The sequence below is a fragment of the Centropristis striata genome, chromosome 12, assembly GCF_030273125.1.
Source record: "Centropristis striata isolate RG_2023a ecotype Rhode Island chromosome 12, C.striata_1.0, whole genome shotgun sequence".
NCBI lineage: Eukaryota > Metazoa > Chordata > Actinopteri > Perciformes > Serranidae > Centropristis > Centropristis striata.
Genome location: NC_081528.1, coordinates 26,872,332 through 26,890,968, shown reverse-complemented (window position 1 = coordinate 26,890,968; position 18,637 = coordinate 26,872,332). Strand labels below are relative to the sequence as shown.

At 40.9% G+C, this 18,637-nt stretch overlaps 1 protein-coding gene across 2 annotated transcripts; it reads right to left on the bottom strand.

The window, feature by feature from the left end:
- Positions 1-1,002: 1,002 nt before the first annotated feature.
- nsd1a (nuclear receptor binding SET domain protein 1a) lies at positions 1,003-18,391 on the bottom strand. 2 transcript variants are annotated; one of them, XM_059346014.1, is made up of 23 exons: positions 17,937-18,342; positions 16,478-17,343; positions 15,548-15,689; positions 15,289-15,461; positions 13,359-15,207; positions 13,016-13,140; positions 12,066-12,285; positions 11,754-11,857; positions 11,620-11,679; positions 11,286-11,507; positions 10,649-10,741; positions 10,440-10,563; positions 10,156-10,356; positions 7,989-8,168; positions 6,503-6,659; positions 6,210-6,415; positions 5,986-6,098; positions 5,608-5,877; positions 5,397-5,513; positions 5,130-5,271; positions 4,924-5,030; positions 4,050-4,254; positions 1,003-2,547 (listed from the first exon to the last, which is right to left on the bottom strand). In XM_059346014.1, exons 2-23 carry the CDS (start codon positions 17,324-17,326, stop codon positions 1,745-1,747), a joined length of 6,462 nt encoding a protein of 2,153 aa, XP_059201997.1. In that variant the 5' UTR covers positions 17,327-17,343; positions 17,937-18,342; the 3' UTR covers positions 1,003-1,744. The 2 variants fall into 2 exon arrangements, with proteins under 2 accessions (XP_059201997.1, XP_059201998.1); XM_059346015.1 differs by lacking the exon at positions 1,003-2,547 and having other exon boundaries at positions 4,087-4,254; positions 4,924-4,940; positions 5,179-5,271; positions 17,937-18,391.
- Between the last annotated feature and the right edge of the window lie 246 nt (positions 18,392-18,637).

The following is an 18,637-nucleotide window of genomic DNA, read 5'->3' as shown; positions in this document are numbered from 1 at the left end:
AAAAATAAACCTAAAAATACATATTTAAAAAATGTGTTTCATGATATGAAATAAATGTTTGTTTTAAATTGAATAAATAAATTATAAAAAAAGTTTTAAATAACTTTGAAAAAGCCAAAAGAAACCTAAAAATATTTGTTTCATTATATGAAATGTTTGTTTAAAATTAATAAATACATGTTTAAATAGTTTGAAAAAGATTTAAAAAAACAAAATAAACCTTAAAAATAATTACAAATATTTGTTTATTATATGAAATAAATACTTTTGTTTAAATTGGATAAATACATTATAAAATAGTTTAAATGGTAAATAAATGGTAAAAAGCAAAAAATAAACCTAAAAAATAATTTAAAATATGTTTCATAATATGAAATAAATGTTTGCATTTATAAAATAGTTTTGAAATATTTTTTTGAAAGAATAAATCTAAAAAATAATCTAAAAAAATAAAAAAAATAGGCTAATTAGTACAAAGGCAAATAACTAAAGAAGCACATTTAAGAAAAAATATCAGTTTGTCAAATTTTATAAATGTATTAACACTAAATTTAATGGTATATTAATTCAGTTATCGAGTCATTCGTTTTTTGATTTTGGCAGATTCTGTGTCTATACACTATTGTTTAAATGACTGTGTAATCTAATCAGTGTATGGCACACGGGAGATATTATTATATATATATACACCTGTTCATGCCACCTCTGAAATTATACTCTATTCACACTAGTACGTTTATACTCTTACACACTTTGCCTTACTGGATTATTAACAACATTGCAAAATGGGGAATTACCCAAGGCAAATAAATAAACAAATATATTCAGTTCTTAACTAAATTCTTGCAGTTGTTTTTCTCCCCATCTGCTGGTGCTGCTTGCTTATTATAAAATCACAACTTGTATACTTAAAATCTGTCAGGCTGCAGCAGATAAATTAAATATAGCCTTGAGATTTATTGTCAAGATTTATTACGCCAGATATGACCGTAGGTGAACAAAATACTGGATACCAAGTGAATAAGTACTTTGATTTTATTTTCTAACTTAATGAATGGGACAGAACTGAATGCAAAACACGTGTCAGTTATATCTGTGAGAGAACGTAGAACGTCATGATATTATTTCACTGTGCATCGGATCCTGAGCTCTGAACCACCTGCCAACAGAAACTGTAAATCACAAAGAGAACAGGCTGTTTTGTAGTGAGAAGAACTGATGACTCCAGTGGGTTTATTTTTGCATTCCTCGGAAGCACCAAGCAGGTATTGTCGTGCCTAACGGTAACATGGACCAGTGAGAACACTATTTTGATCACTCTTGTAAATAGAAAGAGAACTTTAAGACAGTAACAACAACATAAGATGCCCTTATGATGACAGTTTGGTCAGGTGAAACTTTTCACCTTTTTCTTATATTCCAAACATTAAAAAAAGGCCAAAAATGTAAACAATGTTGAGAGAACGAACAAAAGAAAATAACAGCACCAGACACAAATAAACATATCGACAGAAGTATAAAGAGACGGACTGAGTCGGTCCTCGAGCCTTAGCACCAGTACACATCCCAATCGTCAGTCCAGCAGTCTGGGGATGAGAAGGCAACGCGGTACCAAAGTGAAGGCAGTGTTGCGTTCAAGTAGGTACCAAAATATCAAACTCTCAGTCTTTTACTAACTCTTTTGTCCTTTCAATGTATGTTGACAGTTTTTGCCGAGTTGTTATGAATGAATGGGAGAGCTGACTCACTTGTCATCGTCCTCCACCCTCCCCCACTCCTCCAAGTCCTCCCCCTCCACCTCTCCATCATCTTCATCAGCATCTTCGTCCACATAACCGCCCCAGCTGTCGTACACATCCCCTCCTTCCTCCTCCTCCTCCTCATCATCGCCTTCCTCCAGCAAATCCTCTCCATACAGAGGCTCATCCTCCTCATCTTCTACTATCTCCATCTCTTCCATGTCATCATCATCGTCCTCCTCCTCATCCTCCTCCTCCGCTTCTTCTTCATCATCATCATCATCATCTTCAACCTCCTCCATCTCTAACCCACACACCTCTCCGTCCTCCACCTCACCGTCCTCTCTCTCGTCCTTGGAGGAGGTCGGAGTGGAAAACCCTTTCCCTTGAGTCCTGTCCGTGCGGTAAGACCTGCTGGAGGGGACAAAGCTCGAGGTAGCAGTCTTTGTGTTGATGTAGAGACGAGGAGGAGGCCCCTGGCCGTCCGACGCGGCTTGGTCGGCAGGGGAAGTGACAGGAGCAGAGCTGGCTCCTATGGAGTCCGAGTCCAGCGAGAGAGCGCCAGGCACAGCCATGACCCCGGACCTCATGGAGGTCATGTTGGGCACGTATTCACGAATCTCCCCTGGCTCAAGTGGGTCAGGCCCACAGGGGTCGTGTTCACTGCAGGACAGCTTGCCGTCCAGTTTGGAAATGAAGAGCATGCCTTCACGATGCTCCTTACAGTAAGAGCTGGGGCACATCTCACAGAACGAAGCTGCCTCTTTACCACAGACGTCACACTGGTGCCACGGACACTCCCACCGCCCTGCAGACAAGATCACATCATTACTTAGTTAAGGAAATATAGCTCGACAGGCTGAAAGTTTCATCAGTTAGACCGAAATTAGGAATAATACATGACTTAGCTAAGTGTTATAAAGCTCATAGAAGTCAAGATCTCCTTAAAACAGAGATGATAAAACCATGAAAATCAAAGGGCAGCCACTAAACGGGCCGTGAGTTTGAAAATGCAGAATAAACATGTTGATAAATCTGAGGCCTGTACCATGAAGTTCCACATACCCAGGGTATCATTTTTGTTTTCTGGCTTCACTAAACCAAACAACCGGAATCAGTGTAAGCAGTCCTATGATGGTGGTTATCAGCGCGGTAAGTTAATGCACAATCAATTTCACAATCAAGCCATGAGGGCATTTACATGAAAGGTACAATGTTCGCAGCATATGACCAAAGCATGAAGAGAAAAATATATTAGTTAAACACATAATCCAGACTAAATGCAACACATTTGCAGCTACTAAAAGCAGGAAGGACAGCCGACGAAACTGTGTGGATGTGTAAATTAATAGGCTTAAATATCACTTCTCCATCAAGGGGAACAAGTAGAAAGGACCAAAATTACATTTGTGTATTCCATTAAATTAATCTGTCGGTTAAATGTATCCAAATTTAGCCTGATATTCTTTCAGGTGCAACCTCAGCAGTGTCAGGGAACACCGGAAAAGACTTTCTGATCTCTGAAATAAAAGGTTTAATACCTTTTGTTAAGAGAACTGACTGGTCAGTTGACTGTGCTTTTATTCTTGTATCTTGAACATAAGATAAGACTCAGTAACTTCTTTTAAATTACTTCTTAAAACTCACTTTTATGGATTTGCTTTTATGTAAGGTTTCCACATTATTCTTTCTTTATTTCTTTATATAGTCATCCTTTTACCTTTTATTCTGCTGTTCATACTTAATTACTTTTCCTTGGTATCTGAGATTGTCTTGTAATTGATCCTATGCTGCCTTTTATCATTTTTTATGTAAGAAATTTACAATTTACAAAAAATAAGACATTTTTTATTATCTCTGCTCTGTTGGCCTTATGGCATCATTATCCTTTGTGATTAACTGCTCTCTATCAAAGCACTTTGTAAGCTGTTGGTTTTAAAAAAGTGCTATAGAAATAAAGTTTTTTTATAACCTGGTCCAGAGTAATAGTTATCATGGCTTTGGACCCCTGGAGGAACTTAACCACCATCAAAATACTGAAAACTCTTTGTAAGGAAACGCGCCAACATCAAATCCTGCTTCCTAGTACTAACCTCTGGTCTATCTGTGATCATTTACCCAAAACATAATCACTAAAACGTTGCCGTTTAGTACTAAAACTGTTAATAATTCCTTTAGAATATTAGTTTATTTCCAAACTAAAAGGACATTTTTGTATTTTTAGTCTGGTTACACAAGGACACAGTGTCCCTGTAGTAGTAATATGAGCTCATTCCTTATAAACAGTAATAGCCCTCTCTCTGTACTTGCCTGCAGGCCTCTTGGCCAGGTTGAGACAGTCAGCGTGATAGACCTTTGGACAACCCGGCTTCTTACAGGACACTATCTGCCCCCCGTCACCACAGCTGAAGCACTCGTCTTCCCTCTCCTTTGTCACTTCTTGCTTGGTCTTCTTCTTCATGGGCACCCTCCTCTTACCTTCCTTCAGTTTCAGTTTCTCAGCCGATGGCTGATTCTTAACAAGGGAAAGAGAGGCAAAGTCAGCTCTTCTTTGAAGTCATAAATCAGGGTCTCTGCAGTGTTCAATATGTCAAATTTTAGACGTTTGTAAGACAATAATGAATACAATTTAAGACCCATTTCACATCCATACTGGCAAAATAGTACAAAAGACATGAAGGAAAATCTGCTTTATTCACAGCTCAAATTCTGACCGGGCTGCACAGGTACTTAGTTCTGTTGTTATAGCATCCTCAAAAATAAAAACATCTAAAAGAGAGCCCGGTGGCACACCTGGTAGAGCGCATACCATAGAGGCACCGTCCTTGTGAGCGGGCGGCCCAGGTTCGAATCCGTTTCGGAGCCCTTTCCCGCATGTCTTCCCCTCTGTCTCCCCCCTTCACTATGTCTCTCACTATCAATAAAGCCTTGAAAACGGCCAAAAAATATCTTTAAAAAAAAAAGAGAGCCTGAAGTTTATGCATTTGTTTGAAAAAAATAATAATGTTAATACATTTTTAAGACCTTACAAAATTTGAATTAAAGACATTTTATGGGAATTTTCGACATTTTAAAGCCTTAAATACAAATTATTGGATTTTAGATGTTTTAAGACTTTTTAGAACCCTGAGGATACCCTGTAAATGGGGGCAGGAGTGGTGAAAGTGTTCTCTAGAGCTTTTACCTTTGGCCGGACACCCAGGAAACCACTGCAGTTGGGCGCTCCACATTTACAGACAGTTTTCCCGTTGCCAAGACACTCCAGGTTGTAGTTGAAATTCAGCTCCACACCTAAAATACATGTTGAGTTAGAACTGTGAACAATAAAGAAATTATCTGCATTCCTAATCCTACACAACACCAACATGAGAAGTGTGCTGCCATTCAAACCTTTTGGGATGTCTTGCAGAGCAAAAAGTCCCACCCTAGTGTCCCCATTCACAGTCCACTTCTGAGTCTCACAGTTTGGCTGGCAGCAGTGATTCATGAAGCGAGCATGGTTCCCTTTGGGTCCGGCATCAATGATCCGGTCCTGGAATAACAAAATGCAAACTAGTTTGCACCAAGCATCTGTCCTACATTATGAATCAAGTGTGTAGCTGAGCTGCATCCTGTTTAGAGTGTGGTTGTTTTAGGAATCAGCGGGCTCAGAATCACCTTGTCCAGTGTAAGCATGTAGAAGTTAGAGATGTCGTTCTCCTGGGCGTGTTTGATCCGGGCTCGGCATTCTTCCTCATCGATCACCTCTCCTACATATTCACACACAAAGGCTCCCTGAGAAGCAACAGGAAAACAACGAGAGAGAGCGAGAGAATTAATTTTGGAGGGAGATAAATGTATCACAGTCGTCTGATTTCTTCTAACTTACCTTCTTGATGTCCGACAAACCGACCAAACCCCATCCGCAGGACAGCGACCTCAAAATCTCCACAGGTGTGTACTGTCGCTTTGTGAAAGCCTGGTTCTGACATCGCTCTCCTGCCGCGCACACCTGAGGGTGGCACTCGTACATCAGCATGCGGTTAATGCACTCTGAGTCGACGCCGCACGGGTTCTCGTCGGACGCCTTACAGTTGCATCGTGGGATCTCTGATAGGTCGGCAGTAATGATCTGCACCTTCCCAATGGGCCGGTTCACCTAAGACACAGACACAGGGGTGTGATTTATTTTTTACCGTACATCTCAATGAGCTGCTCTTTAGTCACAGTAGAAAAGTACAGATGAGAGTGTGGTGACATGCAGTACCCTAATGTGCCTGTAGGGAGGAGGCTTCTTGTCGTTCTTTCTTTCCTCCTGAAGCTGCTTCATCTCTTTTTCTGCCTGCAGCTCTCTGAACCGCTCTGCTGCTTCAGTCAAGGCTATAAGGACAAAACATGATCTTTATTATAACAATTAAAACCCAATTTCATGAGGAAACACAACAGGCAATAGATGTTATATAAAATACAACACTGGACACAGGTACTTACCCTTTTTGTAGACTGCATCTGCACCCTTTCCCATTTTCTCTATGTTGTGTGTGTCGCCCTCCATGTAGGGGAAGACTCTGGCTTGGTACGTCCACACAAAATCTTTGGAGCCAAAGAATTGCACTGGAAACTCTCCCACCTCATGTTTCATCCTCAGAATGTTGTTTGGGACATCTTTGGCCAGACAGACTTCAGCAGGCCACCACCTGAAGAGTCAGAAATACAAATTCGGGTTAATTTAGCTGTTGCTTTGAGCCCCTGTGTGTACGGTGAAGACAGTGTTGTGAACTTACCTGTAACGTCCCCATTTGACCCAAAGTATGTCCTTAATACGAGGCCTCTTTCCAGCTTTGCAGTCATTGCAGAACCAGCTGCCCTGAGGCATCTCCATATTCAAACATTCCCGATGGAAAGCAGCAGGACAGGCCTCACAGCACAGCAGACTGCCCCCTACAAAAGAGATTAATTAGGTTATTAGTAGTTAATTCCTGTTTTTTGTATCATATACCAGTCTATAGTCCACTCTAACATGTAGCTCAAACCAATGCCAAAAACTCTACAGTCATGGAAAAAAATGATTAGACCACCCTTGTTTTCTTCAATTTATTGTTAATTTTAATCCCTGATACAACTAAAATTACATTTGTTTGGACAAATATAATGATAACAACAAAAATAGCTCATAAGAGTTTAATTTAAGAGCTGATATCTAGACATTTTCCATGGTTTTCTAGATACAATTGTGGTTATTATCAAGAAAACCATGGAAAATGGCTAGATATCAGCTCTTAAATTAAACTCTTATGAGCTATTTTTGTTGTTATCATTATATTTGTCCAAACAAATGAACCTTTAGTTGTACCAGGCATTAAAATAAAGAAATTGAAGAAACCAATGGTCTAATAATTTTGTCCATGGCTCTATATCAATGGGAAGACAGGTTAATAAAAATCAGTAAAATTTCATATATAGGCATGTATTTAAACCAATGGACTCATGTAATTACTTATTTCAGATTAGTAGTGTAATAAGGTGCTCTGATTTTATTGATTTTAAATTTGCCCAAACCAAAATCTGTTTCTTTTAAGGTATTTTATTAATTATGTATTTATTTGAGACTCCTCTCTATGTGGATTCACATGATGGCATGATTTATATTGGGTTGATGGTTTGATGAACACTGAATAGTTTATTTCGGATTGCATTTTTAGCATTTTGTTTAAAACCCAAATGCATTAAACTCGCAAAAATATGAAATAAACATCAAAATCAAGCAACTGTATGCATTTGTGAGGCGTAACCACTAAATAAATACCACACAATATATCTATTATGATAAGTGATAAGGCAGTGAAATCAAATGGACTAAACTGTGACTGTGCCAATTTCCATTAATCTGTGTTAGTTTAGTTGGTGCTAAACTCAAAATGTGTGGAAATGCAAAGACGTGTTCCTTTAGGCCTGCATGGCTCTTTAAGTTTCAGAGGCAGATCTGAAAGCAGCACTTTGCCAAGAGGGAGCATTTAATTGGAAAATTGGATGGGGCATAAAAATTAATTTACAACACATTATGCTCTCCTCAAGAATAAATCACCTCACATTTTCAAAATCAGCCACTTTTATGGTTTTTATTAACATTCGAAACCTGGAGACAGTTTAGAAAAAGTGCATCCAGATCCAAGTTAACAACAGTTTCACATCAGAACGCACATCATAATTTATTCATCAAAGTGGTAAAGCTGTTCTGATGAGAGGTTGGTAAAATAAGAACAGACTTACCCTCAGAGCACACAAAGCACCAGCTAACGTTGATGTGTTCGTGGTTCTTGCATCCCTTGCGGGGAGTAAAGTGGTTTGGACAGAGGAAACTGTTGTTTGCCAGCACCAAGCTGCCTGCTGCCATGCAGTTGTCATTGGCGTGATAGGCCACAGGGCAGCGAACACATCGAGCCAACCGACCTATGATAATAACAGAAGAGCAAAGACAGCTTAATCCATGCACTACTGGATATTTAATGGAAGTTTTGTGACAGTAACAGAGCTTTCAGTCTACTGAAGTGAGCCAATGATGCAGTGCCAAAATCCTGCGCAGCAAGTGTTTTAAAGAGCCAAAATCCTGGACGACGCACACTGTTTGTACCGCAGTATCGATGCTTTTTCAAGGCTGTGTATGAGCAAACTGTCTCAGGCTACTGGCACCTTTTCTAATGACACATGAGCAAATATGCCAAAGAGTTTCACTTGCAGACACTGTATTAGCGCTCCAACAGCTCACTCATGAGGAAAAAAAATGAATTCTCAAAACAAGTCCTGGTATCATCGGTCACAAAGCTGAAAGCGCTTTAATAATGAGTTTAGAAGAGATGCTTATCCAAACTAACAGGTGACATGGAGGTAAGTCAAGATTTTGTGCCGATATCAGAAAATTAAACTCTTACAACATCAAGCAACAAAAGTTATCAATAAGCTCCAGGTATTTCAGCGAGAACAAAGAGACGAAAATAACAGGCACATAACCAAAAACTGTTGTGTGTTTGCAGATTTGTCTGTATAATTAAGCAAAGGAAGTCATGTTATCGGCTGTTTGTCAATTTGTCTTTGTTTATCTGTCAGCAGGATTACAGAAAAAAAACTCCTGGCCCAATTTTCGTTAAACTTGGTGAAAGGGTAAAGCATCGTCCAAGGAAAAACAACAACATTTTGGAGTGGATCCAAGTAAATTTTCACTTTCATTAACATTGCAAGATAGGGCATTTGTGCTGCATTCACGTGGTGTCAGAATTACCAGGAAAATTCATGTGAACGCTCCCTCAGGTCTGAAAGGTCTGAAACACTGCGTACAGCCTTCTAGTTTTCGGAGGGAGACTGTTGTGATGTTGTATATAAATAGATGTTTTTGGTACCTGTGATGTTTTGATAACAGGTCAAACAGAATGCTCATGGACTTATTACCCTCTAAAATATAAAAATCAGTATATATATACACATATGATGCTGTGAAAATAAGATATCATGAGGTTCGTAAACAGACACCTTATATGCAAAGCTCTCTTTTTCAGAGGGTGTCGAGCTGTGGTCCTGCTCGGCACTCACTCCTGCTGGTGTCACTGCCGGGGATCTTGGTCGGCCCCAGATGGGAATGCTCCTCTCTTGCGGCCCACTCTACACTAACTGCATCACTGCTGGCCAATGGTGGCACTTCATCACCTGCTGCTGTGCCTTTCCCAGAACTCCTGCTCTTCTCTGTCTCTCCCCCTTCAACCTCTATCTACTCTGTTGATCTGCGATGTACAACGACATCTATTGCATGTTTGTCCGTCCTGGGAGGGGGATCCCTTCTCTGTCGCTCTTCCTGAGGTTTCTTCTTCTTTTTCCCCTGTTAACCCATTAAAGCCAGGAAAGCGGATACGTAGTTTCATAGTATTTGTAGTTTTTTCCACCTTTTTTCGGTCTCTTGGCCAATGAAATGCATCAGAATACATGTGGGAGTGTTGCAATGCAACATGGGACTTTTCCAGAACTTTGAAATTATCACCAAAAAAAGACACAAAATTACCAAAAAGGACACAGAATTACCAAAAAAGACACTTTTTTTCTTTTAAAAGACACAATATTACCCGAAAAAGACAGAATTGCCAAAAAAACACACAAAATTACCCCAAAAAAGACACAAAATTACCCCAAAAAAAGACACATAATTACAGAAAAAGAGACATAAAATTACTTAAAGGGGGTTATTTTAAAATTGCCCATAGATTTTCCAGGCATTTTTCCCAGGCATTTTAGGCCTACATGGGTTAAAAGGGTTTTTTGAGGAGTTTTTCCCTGGCCGATGTGAGGGTCTAAGGACAGAGGGTGTCGTGCCATGTACAGTCTGTAAAGCCCTTTGAGGCAAATCTGTGATTTGTGATTTTGGGCTACATAAATGAAATTGACTTGACCTTACCTTTAGAGCTACAGATGTTGAGAGGGTTAGTGATGTGGCAGGACAGACACACGTGGAGAGGGCAGCGGACGCCTTTGTTATGTGGCTGGGTGGCGGAGTACGCCAGAATGCAGTCGCTGTGGTAGAACTTCCCACACAATGGTATAATGCAGCGCTTTACCCCATTACCAGACTTCTTACACACATAGCACATGTGGACACCTGGAAGCAACAGAGAAATAATACATGTAGGGACATATTTTTGTGATTTTGAGATTCAGGCCCATCTCAAAAGGTGTACCCACCAGCTTTGCATTCACGACAGAGGAATTTCCCCTTGGGAGCCACTGACAGGCCGATACACTGCAGGTGAAAGGCCCCATAACAGTGGCCGTCACACACCAGCAGGTCTCCTGTCCTCTCACACACCTGCATAAACATACACACAGATACACAATAAGAAACATGTCAAGACATACAAAGCAATAAATATACTTTATGGGGGTTGTCTCACCTGACAGACGTTCTCCTTTAGGGATGTAGCTCCTATTTTCCCTTTTACATCCACTGGAGAAGACAGACTGTCATTTAAACTTAAAGACTGCACCTACAGGGATTAAAAAGAGATACTGTTACAGTCACGGATGCAAGGCTACAGGTTATTATCCTCTCTGATGGAGGACCAATGTGTGGAAGCCTTTTTCTACCAAACCTTGATTTGTGATGAAAAAAAAAAAAAAAAAATGTGGTAAGTCATTAGAATGACTTGGTATAGTAAAATAGTGAGACGATTTACCACAATTAATGACTTCATAACCTATAATAATGAGAAAATGTCTCATAAAAATACCATATCTAAAAATAGTGACAATCTTTCTACACATTAATGACTGCAATGCATTTTTAGAATCTCAAAAATAAGACATTTTGTCAAAAGTCTCTCAAAATGATTAAAAAAAAGAGAGAGAAACCACTTCTATACTTAGACTTAAGCCTACGATACTATTTTGAGATACCAAGTCGAAATTTTGAATATTTTTTCGTTAGTTTCGGTTCCTCAATCTCATTTACGATACTAATTAATTTTTTTCATCACACTGGCAGAATCAATGCACTGCTGTCTAATTGGCTGAACAGTACAAAATGCACACCTCGGGTTTGGGAGTTAGTGTTCCAGTGTTTACATGTTGTTTCTCCTCATTGCTGCAGGCCTCCACCTCGGCCTCCTGCTTGGGGGTTTTGGATCCTCGAGGGCTGGGAGGCCTGTTTGGAGTGAGGACCACGGGGAGATCTTTGCTCTCCGAGCGCTGTGGGGCAGCAGCAGACGCAGAAGATGTGCCTGGTAAAGGCTTCTCTTTCCTCACAGATCCAACCTATTCAATGGGAGATTTAACTGTGCTTAGGATGGTTAAATGTATTTATAGCATCATACTGTTAGGTGGTAGATGAGGATAGTGATTGCTTTGAGTTTGTGCTTTTTTTTACCTGAGTTTTCTTGACTAACACTTTCACCTCTGAGGTAACTCCACTGTGTCGCTTTGGCTCCTAGAAAATAAACACATTGTGAAATACAACACTCACAAACAAACTTTCCCACTGCCATCGAAACCCCAACATACCTTCTTCTTTGTATGAGCAACAGACACTTCTTCTATGGTACAATCCAGCACCCTGTGTGACAGCTTCCTTGGCCTCTTTCTCTCTTGGGCCAATAACCCTGTGTCTGAAGTAAAAAAAACAACAACTCAATAATGCAATTATCCAACTGTTAAAATAACCTCCCTGGAACAAAAATATTTATTTACATACATTTTGTCCAGTAATGCCTTTCTATTTCAAATCATACAGTGATACAGAGTACAAACGGAGATAGTTGATAACGGATTAAAAATAATATTGAGTAAAAAAAAGACGCATGTAAATTTATTTACCAGATTCAGGAGGTAGATCAGTTTCTTCTGCTGTCTCTGCATCAAGGGAGGGTTGAGTTGGGGCTGGGGATACTGAGGATGCTACAGGAGAAAGTTCATCCGGAGATGGACTCTGCTCCAGCTCAGTCGTAGCCTCGCCGTGCTCAACAGAAGATGAGGCTGAGGTATTTATTCCCGATGTTGGGCTGAGATCATAGAGTGCCGTCATACCTGATATCTGCTGCGTACAAACATTCAAATGAAGCATCAAGTTTATGATTTTCAGAGAAGAAAAGTGGCTATTAAGTTGATATTTGTTTCTAAAATGATATCTATACATCACTCCATGTATATTTGTACAAATATGTATATATTTTTATCAATTTGGGCCACTAACATAAAATAAAATTCAAATCAAATCAACTTTATTTATAGAGCCCTTTAAGACAGCGTTAGGTGATACAAAGTGCTGTACATGGCAGGACAGACCAACAATAAAAACAGAAGTGGGTTTTAAAATGAATCTCAATTTTAAAATTAGTCTTAATTTTAAAATTAAACTTAAAAATTAATTATTTGTTTCTAAAGAGAGATCCTTTTCTGCTCCTAATTTATTTTGTTCGAACATGAGATGTGATGCTTTCTTATTTATTTTATTTTCAAATGGGTTACTTTTTTACAAACAAAAATGTTTTTCCTTAGTTACCGAGAAAAGTGCAATTAATATGGTGTTTTTGTATCAGTTATTCCGTTAAAAATAAATATTTCAGAGCAATTTACTTCACACACAACTGTATTTATGTAGTAAAAGTACAAGGAGGTTTGTTTTAGGTTTAAAGAGGAAAATGCTGTAACAGCATATTTGGATTTTTATTATTTTTCTTTAACACAGAATCTGAAAAAAATCCATCAGTTGTTGCTTTGTACGTTAATTTGTATTGTAACTAAACTCGATAAAAGGATTATCTTACCATTTTGGAAGATTCTGAGGCGTGTCTCTTTGATTTCTTTTTAGGGGCAAATATTTGTTCATACTCCTCAGTTGACTCCAGGAGCCTTTTAGTTGGTTTCCGGAGACGTTTGTTTTCCGAATTCCCTGTGCAAACACACACAAAATACATTTACATTCACACGTTATTCATTTGGCAGGTGCTTTTGTCCAAAGAGACGTATAAATGAGGTCCAATCCAAGCCACAGTAGATCAAAGAGTCTCCAAATAAAAGTGACTTAGCATGAATAAACAGGTAGAACACTTTCTTACTCATTTTACCATCCAAGTGGTTAAAATTAAACAGCAGCAGTTTGTGTCTTACCGCCCGCGCTGCCGTTCTCTGAGAAGAGGGAGTCATTCTCTGCCTGCTTGTCAACCCCCAGATCAAGATCTGGTGATTCTCTCATGGTGTAGGACCCATTCATCTCAGCAGACGCTTCACTTATAACTTCACTCTTATTCTCAGCAGTCCCCTCAACCATCTGCCAGCGCTTCTTTGGAGCCACTGTTGATCCTGAGTTCTTATCGAGGTAGCTGGCCGAGGGATCTGCAGCGCTGGGAGGACGAGACCCAGGATGAGCCAAGTCAGCGTGGCCACTAACAAACTCCCTGCCGTAAGCCAAGTCAGCCAGGTCCGAAGAAAGGCCAGGTATGCTGAGTTTAAGTTTGGCAGGTAATCTTTGTTTTCTACGCTGCTTGTCTGCGCTCCCGATCTGAGAGCGACCGGGAAAGCCTTCGCAATGGTACGTGTCAGCTGTCATGATAGCTTTAGTCCTATTCTTGTTTTTCACTGATGTGTTTTGAGATGTTGTGGATTTCCCTGACCTCCCATTCTCCGTTTTGATCCCTTGGGTAAAACCATCACAAGAACCCTTCAGCGGGCTCCCTCCTGAAGAAGTAGGGATGACCAGGGGTTCCTCCTTAATCAGGACTGGCGATGGCGGTAGAGCCAGGGGTTTACCTTCTTGTTCCCTGGTATCATGCATGTCTTTCAGGAGCATCAGGAAGGTACTGAATTTATAATTGGAATCAGGCCGGAATGCAGTCAACTCAGAGTCACTGCTGTCCTCCTTCACAAGAGATTTAAACGTTAGTTCCTTGACATCCTGGAAAGCATCCATTGGAGACAAAGATGAGGATGGGGAAGTAGAAGATGATAGATCTGGGTTTTCTGTTTTGACTTTGACCGGTTGCGCAGTGGGTATACTTGAGTCCACACACTTAGACTTTATCAATGAGCCATTACGAATATGTTTCTTATCAGGCTTTCTGGCACGCCTTTTTGGAGAGCTGTGATTTGTAGAGGATGATGCATTGCCTGGTGATTCCCAGTTAGGAGACCTTTCAGTTTTGGGTGCATCAGTAGGTGTATTGCCAAGACAATCATCAGCGTGGGCATCCGATGAGATTTGGCTTGTAGCCAGTGCATCTTTAAGATCTGTCTCTTCTTCTGCTTTCAGAGCCCTCGTTATCAGACGACTGCTGGCAGGAAGATTCATAGAGTGCTTTTCAGTTGAACTGTATTCACTACAGTTCCCCAAACTCCGGTCAGAATTTGTGTCTTTAGATGTCAATGTCTTTGTTAAAATGCTCGAGGAATCATATAGATCTGTAGAATGGCTCACTTTTTCAGTAGACTTTGTTTTAGCTTTTGTTGAACTCTGTGCTTTACTGACCGATCTGTCTCTATCCTGTAATGGAGACACTGCTGTGCGTTTAGGACGATGCAGTATTGGAACCGAATCCAGGTCTGCATAAGGTGAGTCCTTTGGCTCATCTTTCAGTGCACGAGTTGTTGTATGAAACTGATCTGCCATGTTGTTGATGGTTGATGACTCCTTTGATCCACCAACTATATGGCCAAATATGTCTGACAAACATTTCTTTTTCTTCTTACAAGATTTGCTCTTAGTGAACTGGACTGCAGCAGAGTTTTTGATGAGATCGTGCTCATTTCCATTGGGGGCCATATTGGGTGATAGGGGTGGACCAGAATCCACAGAGACAGAAGGGGCCTCCTGTGGCTTTTCAGCGGGTAGTGGGCTGGGCACACGCTCCTCTCCGTTGACAGATATTGAAGGCATACTTTCAGTCTTCCTTTGTCGCCCCGGCAGAAGACCCTCAGCTTCTGCCACACTGACTTTCCATGCAGTCAGTAAACTTTTGGGTATCTGCCAAGAACAGACATTACATTCAAAACAATGTTCACAATCACATAATATGATATTTTTCAAGTAATTTGGTGTTTTTACCGTATACTTGTAGTCTTTCTCCTTTTGCTTTCCTCTCCGCCTCAGTACAGGTAGTTCTCCAAACTGATGGCCTCCTTCAAAAGGAAGAACGACATTCCCGGGAACCCAGGCACTTTCTACGATCTCCCCAATAGTCTCCAGGAAATACATCCGACAAGGGCGAGGACTGGGGACTAAAACAAAATAAAAACTTAAAAATAAAACTCATGTTCAAATCAAATTTCTCCTCATTCACTACTTTTCATGAATGAAAGCTCACCTTTCATCTTAGTGTAGATCCCCTGGTCTGGGTCACAGGTGATGTGGCAGGGCCACCAGGGCCGTCGGTTGAATTTAGCCCACACCAAGTCCCCTTCTATATATTTCACAGCAGGAAGAGGCTTTTTCTTTGGGCTGTTGGACTAACCAGGACAAGAAAAACACTTTAATATCCAATACAAAAACATCCTATCTTTGGTGTCAAATTAAAATTAATTCAGATATTTTTCAGCAATAACAGATTAAGGAATAAGATCATCGTTTGCATTATTTATCTTTGATTCACAATATTTTTAGGAACCTGTATTGTCTATTGCAGTGGTTCCTAACCTTTTTTTTAAGACGTACCACTGTGCTCCTCTCAGATGAACCCATCATCAACACCACCTATCAGGTTCCAATTGCAGATATATGTTCATTTTCAGTTTATAACCAAGCACATTTTACTAACTGTTTAGACTTTAGATTACAGACACTTTCATTGGCAACACCTTGCTTTTTTAGCTTCAGTTGTCTTATTATATGGATTATCTCTCTTTCTCATATATATAAATATTTCCAGATCAAATTGATACACATTATTTCTATCTGCATCACATATCTATTGTTTTTTAACCGATTTTCAACGGTTCTCTGCTGTTTTCTGTTAATATTTTAAATCTGAACACTAAAATTATTTTTTCTGCCTTCAAATTGAACAGTTCATTTCTATAAGATCAATAAAATTATACTCAGCACAGTATTGCTACTGGTAGCGGGTAGGTGGTCCGGCTACAATAAAATTATACATAATAATCACTTCGAGGCGTGTGCCTTCTCATAGCGTATCTCAGTGGAAATATATAATCCAAGATAAACTTAAACAGCATCATGTAGCCTTATTTGAACAGAGACGAAGATAAGGAAAGTATCCCAGGTGTTTCAGACTCACATTAGAGTTGGTGCCAGCTGGTGAAAGAAGTCCAGGGTCAACAGGAGAGGTAAGTTCACCATCACTGTCTGATTCCTCACCCAAGCTCCACCCATCTCTCATAGTGATTTCTGGCAGTGCACTGGGGCTTAGTGTAGGGTTGAGTTCAGATATAGTTTTGGACATCAGGTTAAATACAGTAGGCTTGTATGTTCTTTTATCCACCTCTGAGCTGCTGGTGGTTTTACGGTCCATCACAGTTCTGTCCTGACTCAACTTTTGGGAATGGTGAAATGACACCATGTCCTCACTACAACTGTCCTCCCCCTCCTCATCCTCCTCCTTGATGTCACTGCTGTCAAACAGCGTGGACTCAAAATGCAGGTAACCATTGGGGATGGGAGAGCAGCGCTCCATGCTGTCAGGACTGTGAGGTGAGAAGCCATTTCTGCTCACGTCCTGCAGAGTCTCAAAGGGCTCCATATCATCATTGCCTGGAGAAGGAGGCAGCTGGACTGAAGGTGCTTCAAACTCATCATCATCACTGATTGGGCTTGCACAGCGCAAGTGGTTCCTTGGATGGAGGTCTCTCTCTAGGTCCGGCCTGTTGACCTGAGTGTTCAGGTCCTGCAGCCTCTTCAGTGGGCTGTAGCAGTGAGATCGGTCTGGCTGATTGTACCCCAGTAAAGCTGGCTGTTTGAGGCTGGAGGATGGCAGTTGCACGGCTGACGGTTGGTCTGACCCACGTCTCACAATGCCACATTGGTTTCCATAGGAAGTGCCCACAAGACCATTGCGGGGCCTCAGCTCTGGCTGGCCTGAGCCAAACACTGAGCCTACCCTATGAGCCGGCCTGTATGACTGATTCATGTTGTCATGGCTATATCCTGTCAAATAAAAGAAGAGGCAGGTTAGACGAGGGAAGTGTGTCATTTAAGTTTCTCACCAACTGTAATCCGTGAACGTTAATGGCACTTGAATACTGTAAACACAGTAAAGCATGCTGACAGACCCAAAACATTACGGAAATAAAGCGACAATAATATCGAGTACACAGAAATATTGGAGCATACCAGCCATGAACTGTGCGCGCACACACACACACACTCACACACACACACTAATAAGCCGACATTGCATGGCCTCCATACTGGAGGCCGGTCGGACTGCACAAGACAAAACACAGAATACAACCTGACTCGCTCCTTTCTCGAATTTCATTCACAAACTATCAAAAAAAATCTACCGCTTTGTCTGATGGCTGTGGGTCATGGCGATCGCTGACTAGTACAGTCAATGGAGGAGCGCAGAGGCTGTAGTAGAGGTGGTGACACTGAGCCATCACAGAAACAGTGAGTGGCTCACACAAACAAGCTAGAGCCGCACACCGACATAGGAAGCTACTATTAACTCACAAAAAGGGCTGATCGGCACTAAGTTCACAACACTATCAACTCGTGGAAAAACGAGAAAAACTCACCATTTGGAGATCGGTCAGCGTGAAACAAACAGCGGATGTTTGATAATGTTGCACAAAGCGAGTATTTTTCTCGGTTTGTGAAAGCGGATCTGCACAATCCCAGCTGCAGCAGCACTAGCAGTAGGCCAAGGCACAGCTCTCATTCTCTGCACTTCATCGCCTCATCAGCGGCGGCCCCCTAAAAACTGTCACCTTAAACACTAAATAACAAGTAAATCTCCATTACGCTGCAACAGCACACAGCGGCGAAATTCAGTGTGCCATAACCGGTCCCCTAACAGCCACAGCAGCTTATTTACTACATGATTTTGCCTGCTGTCGAAGTGCCCCCGGTTATGTTAAAACAAGCCCAGACTGACTGTGTTGGTGAGCAGCAACCAATCGGCACTGCTACCCAACCCCCCGTCTGCATAGGGCCGTGACACTCACCCTCCTAACACACACGCGCACACACTTATAGGCACGCACGCACACATACATGCGCGCGTGTGTGCGCGCACATCCAGGTGAAGTTTCTAAAAATCTCTGGTATATATTAAAACGCCTGTATGAAATAATGACCGCAAAATGAATGAATGACCCGTTTTAGAAATTTGCCCCATTTCTGTCTGTCCCATTGTTTCTGAGCTTAACTCTACTGTCAGGCCCGTGTTGTGTTTGTGTGTGTGTCTGTGTGTGTGTGTGTGTCTGTGTGTGGCGCA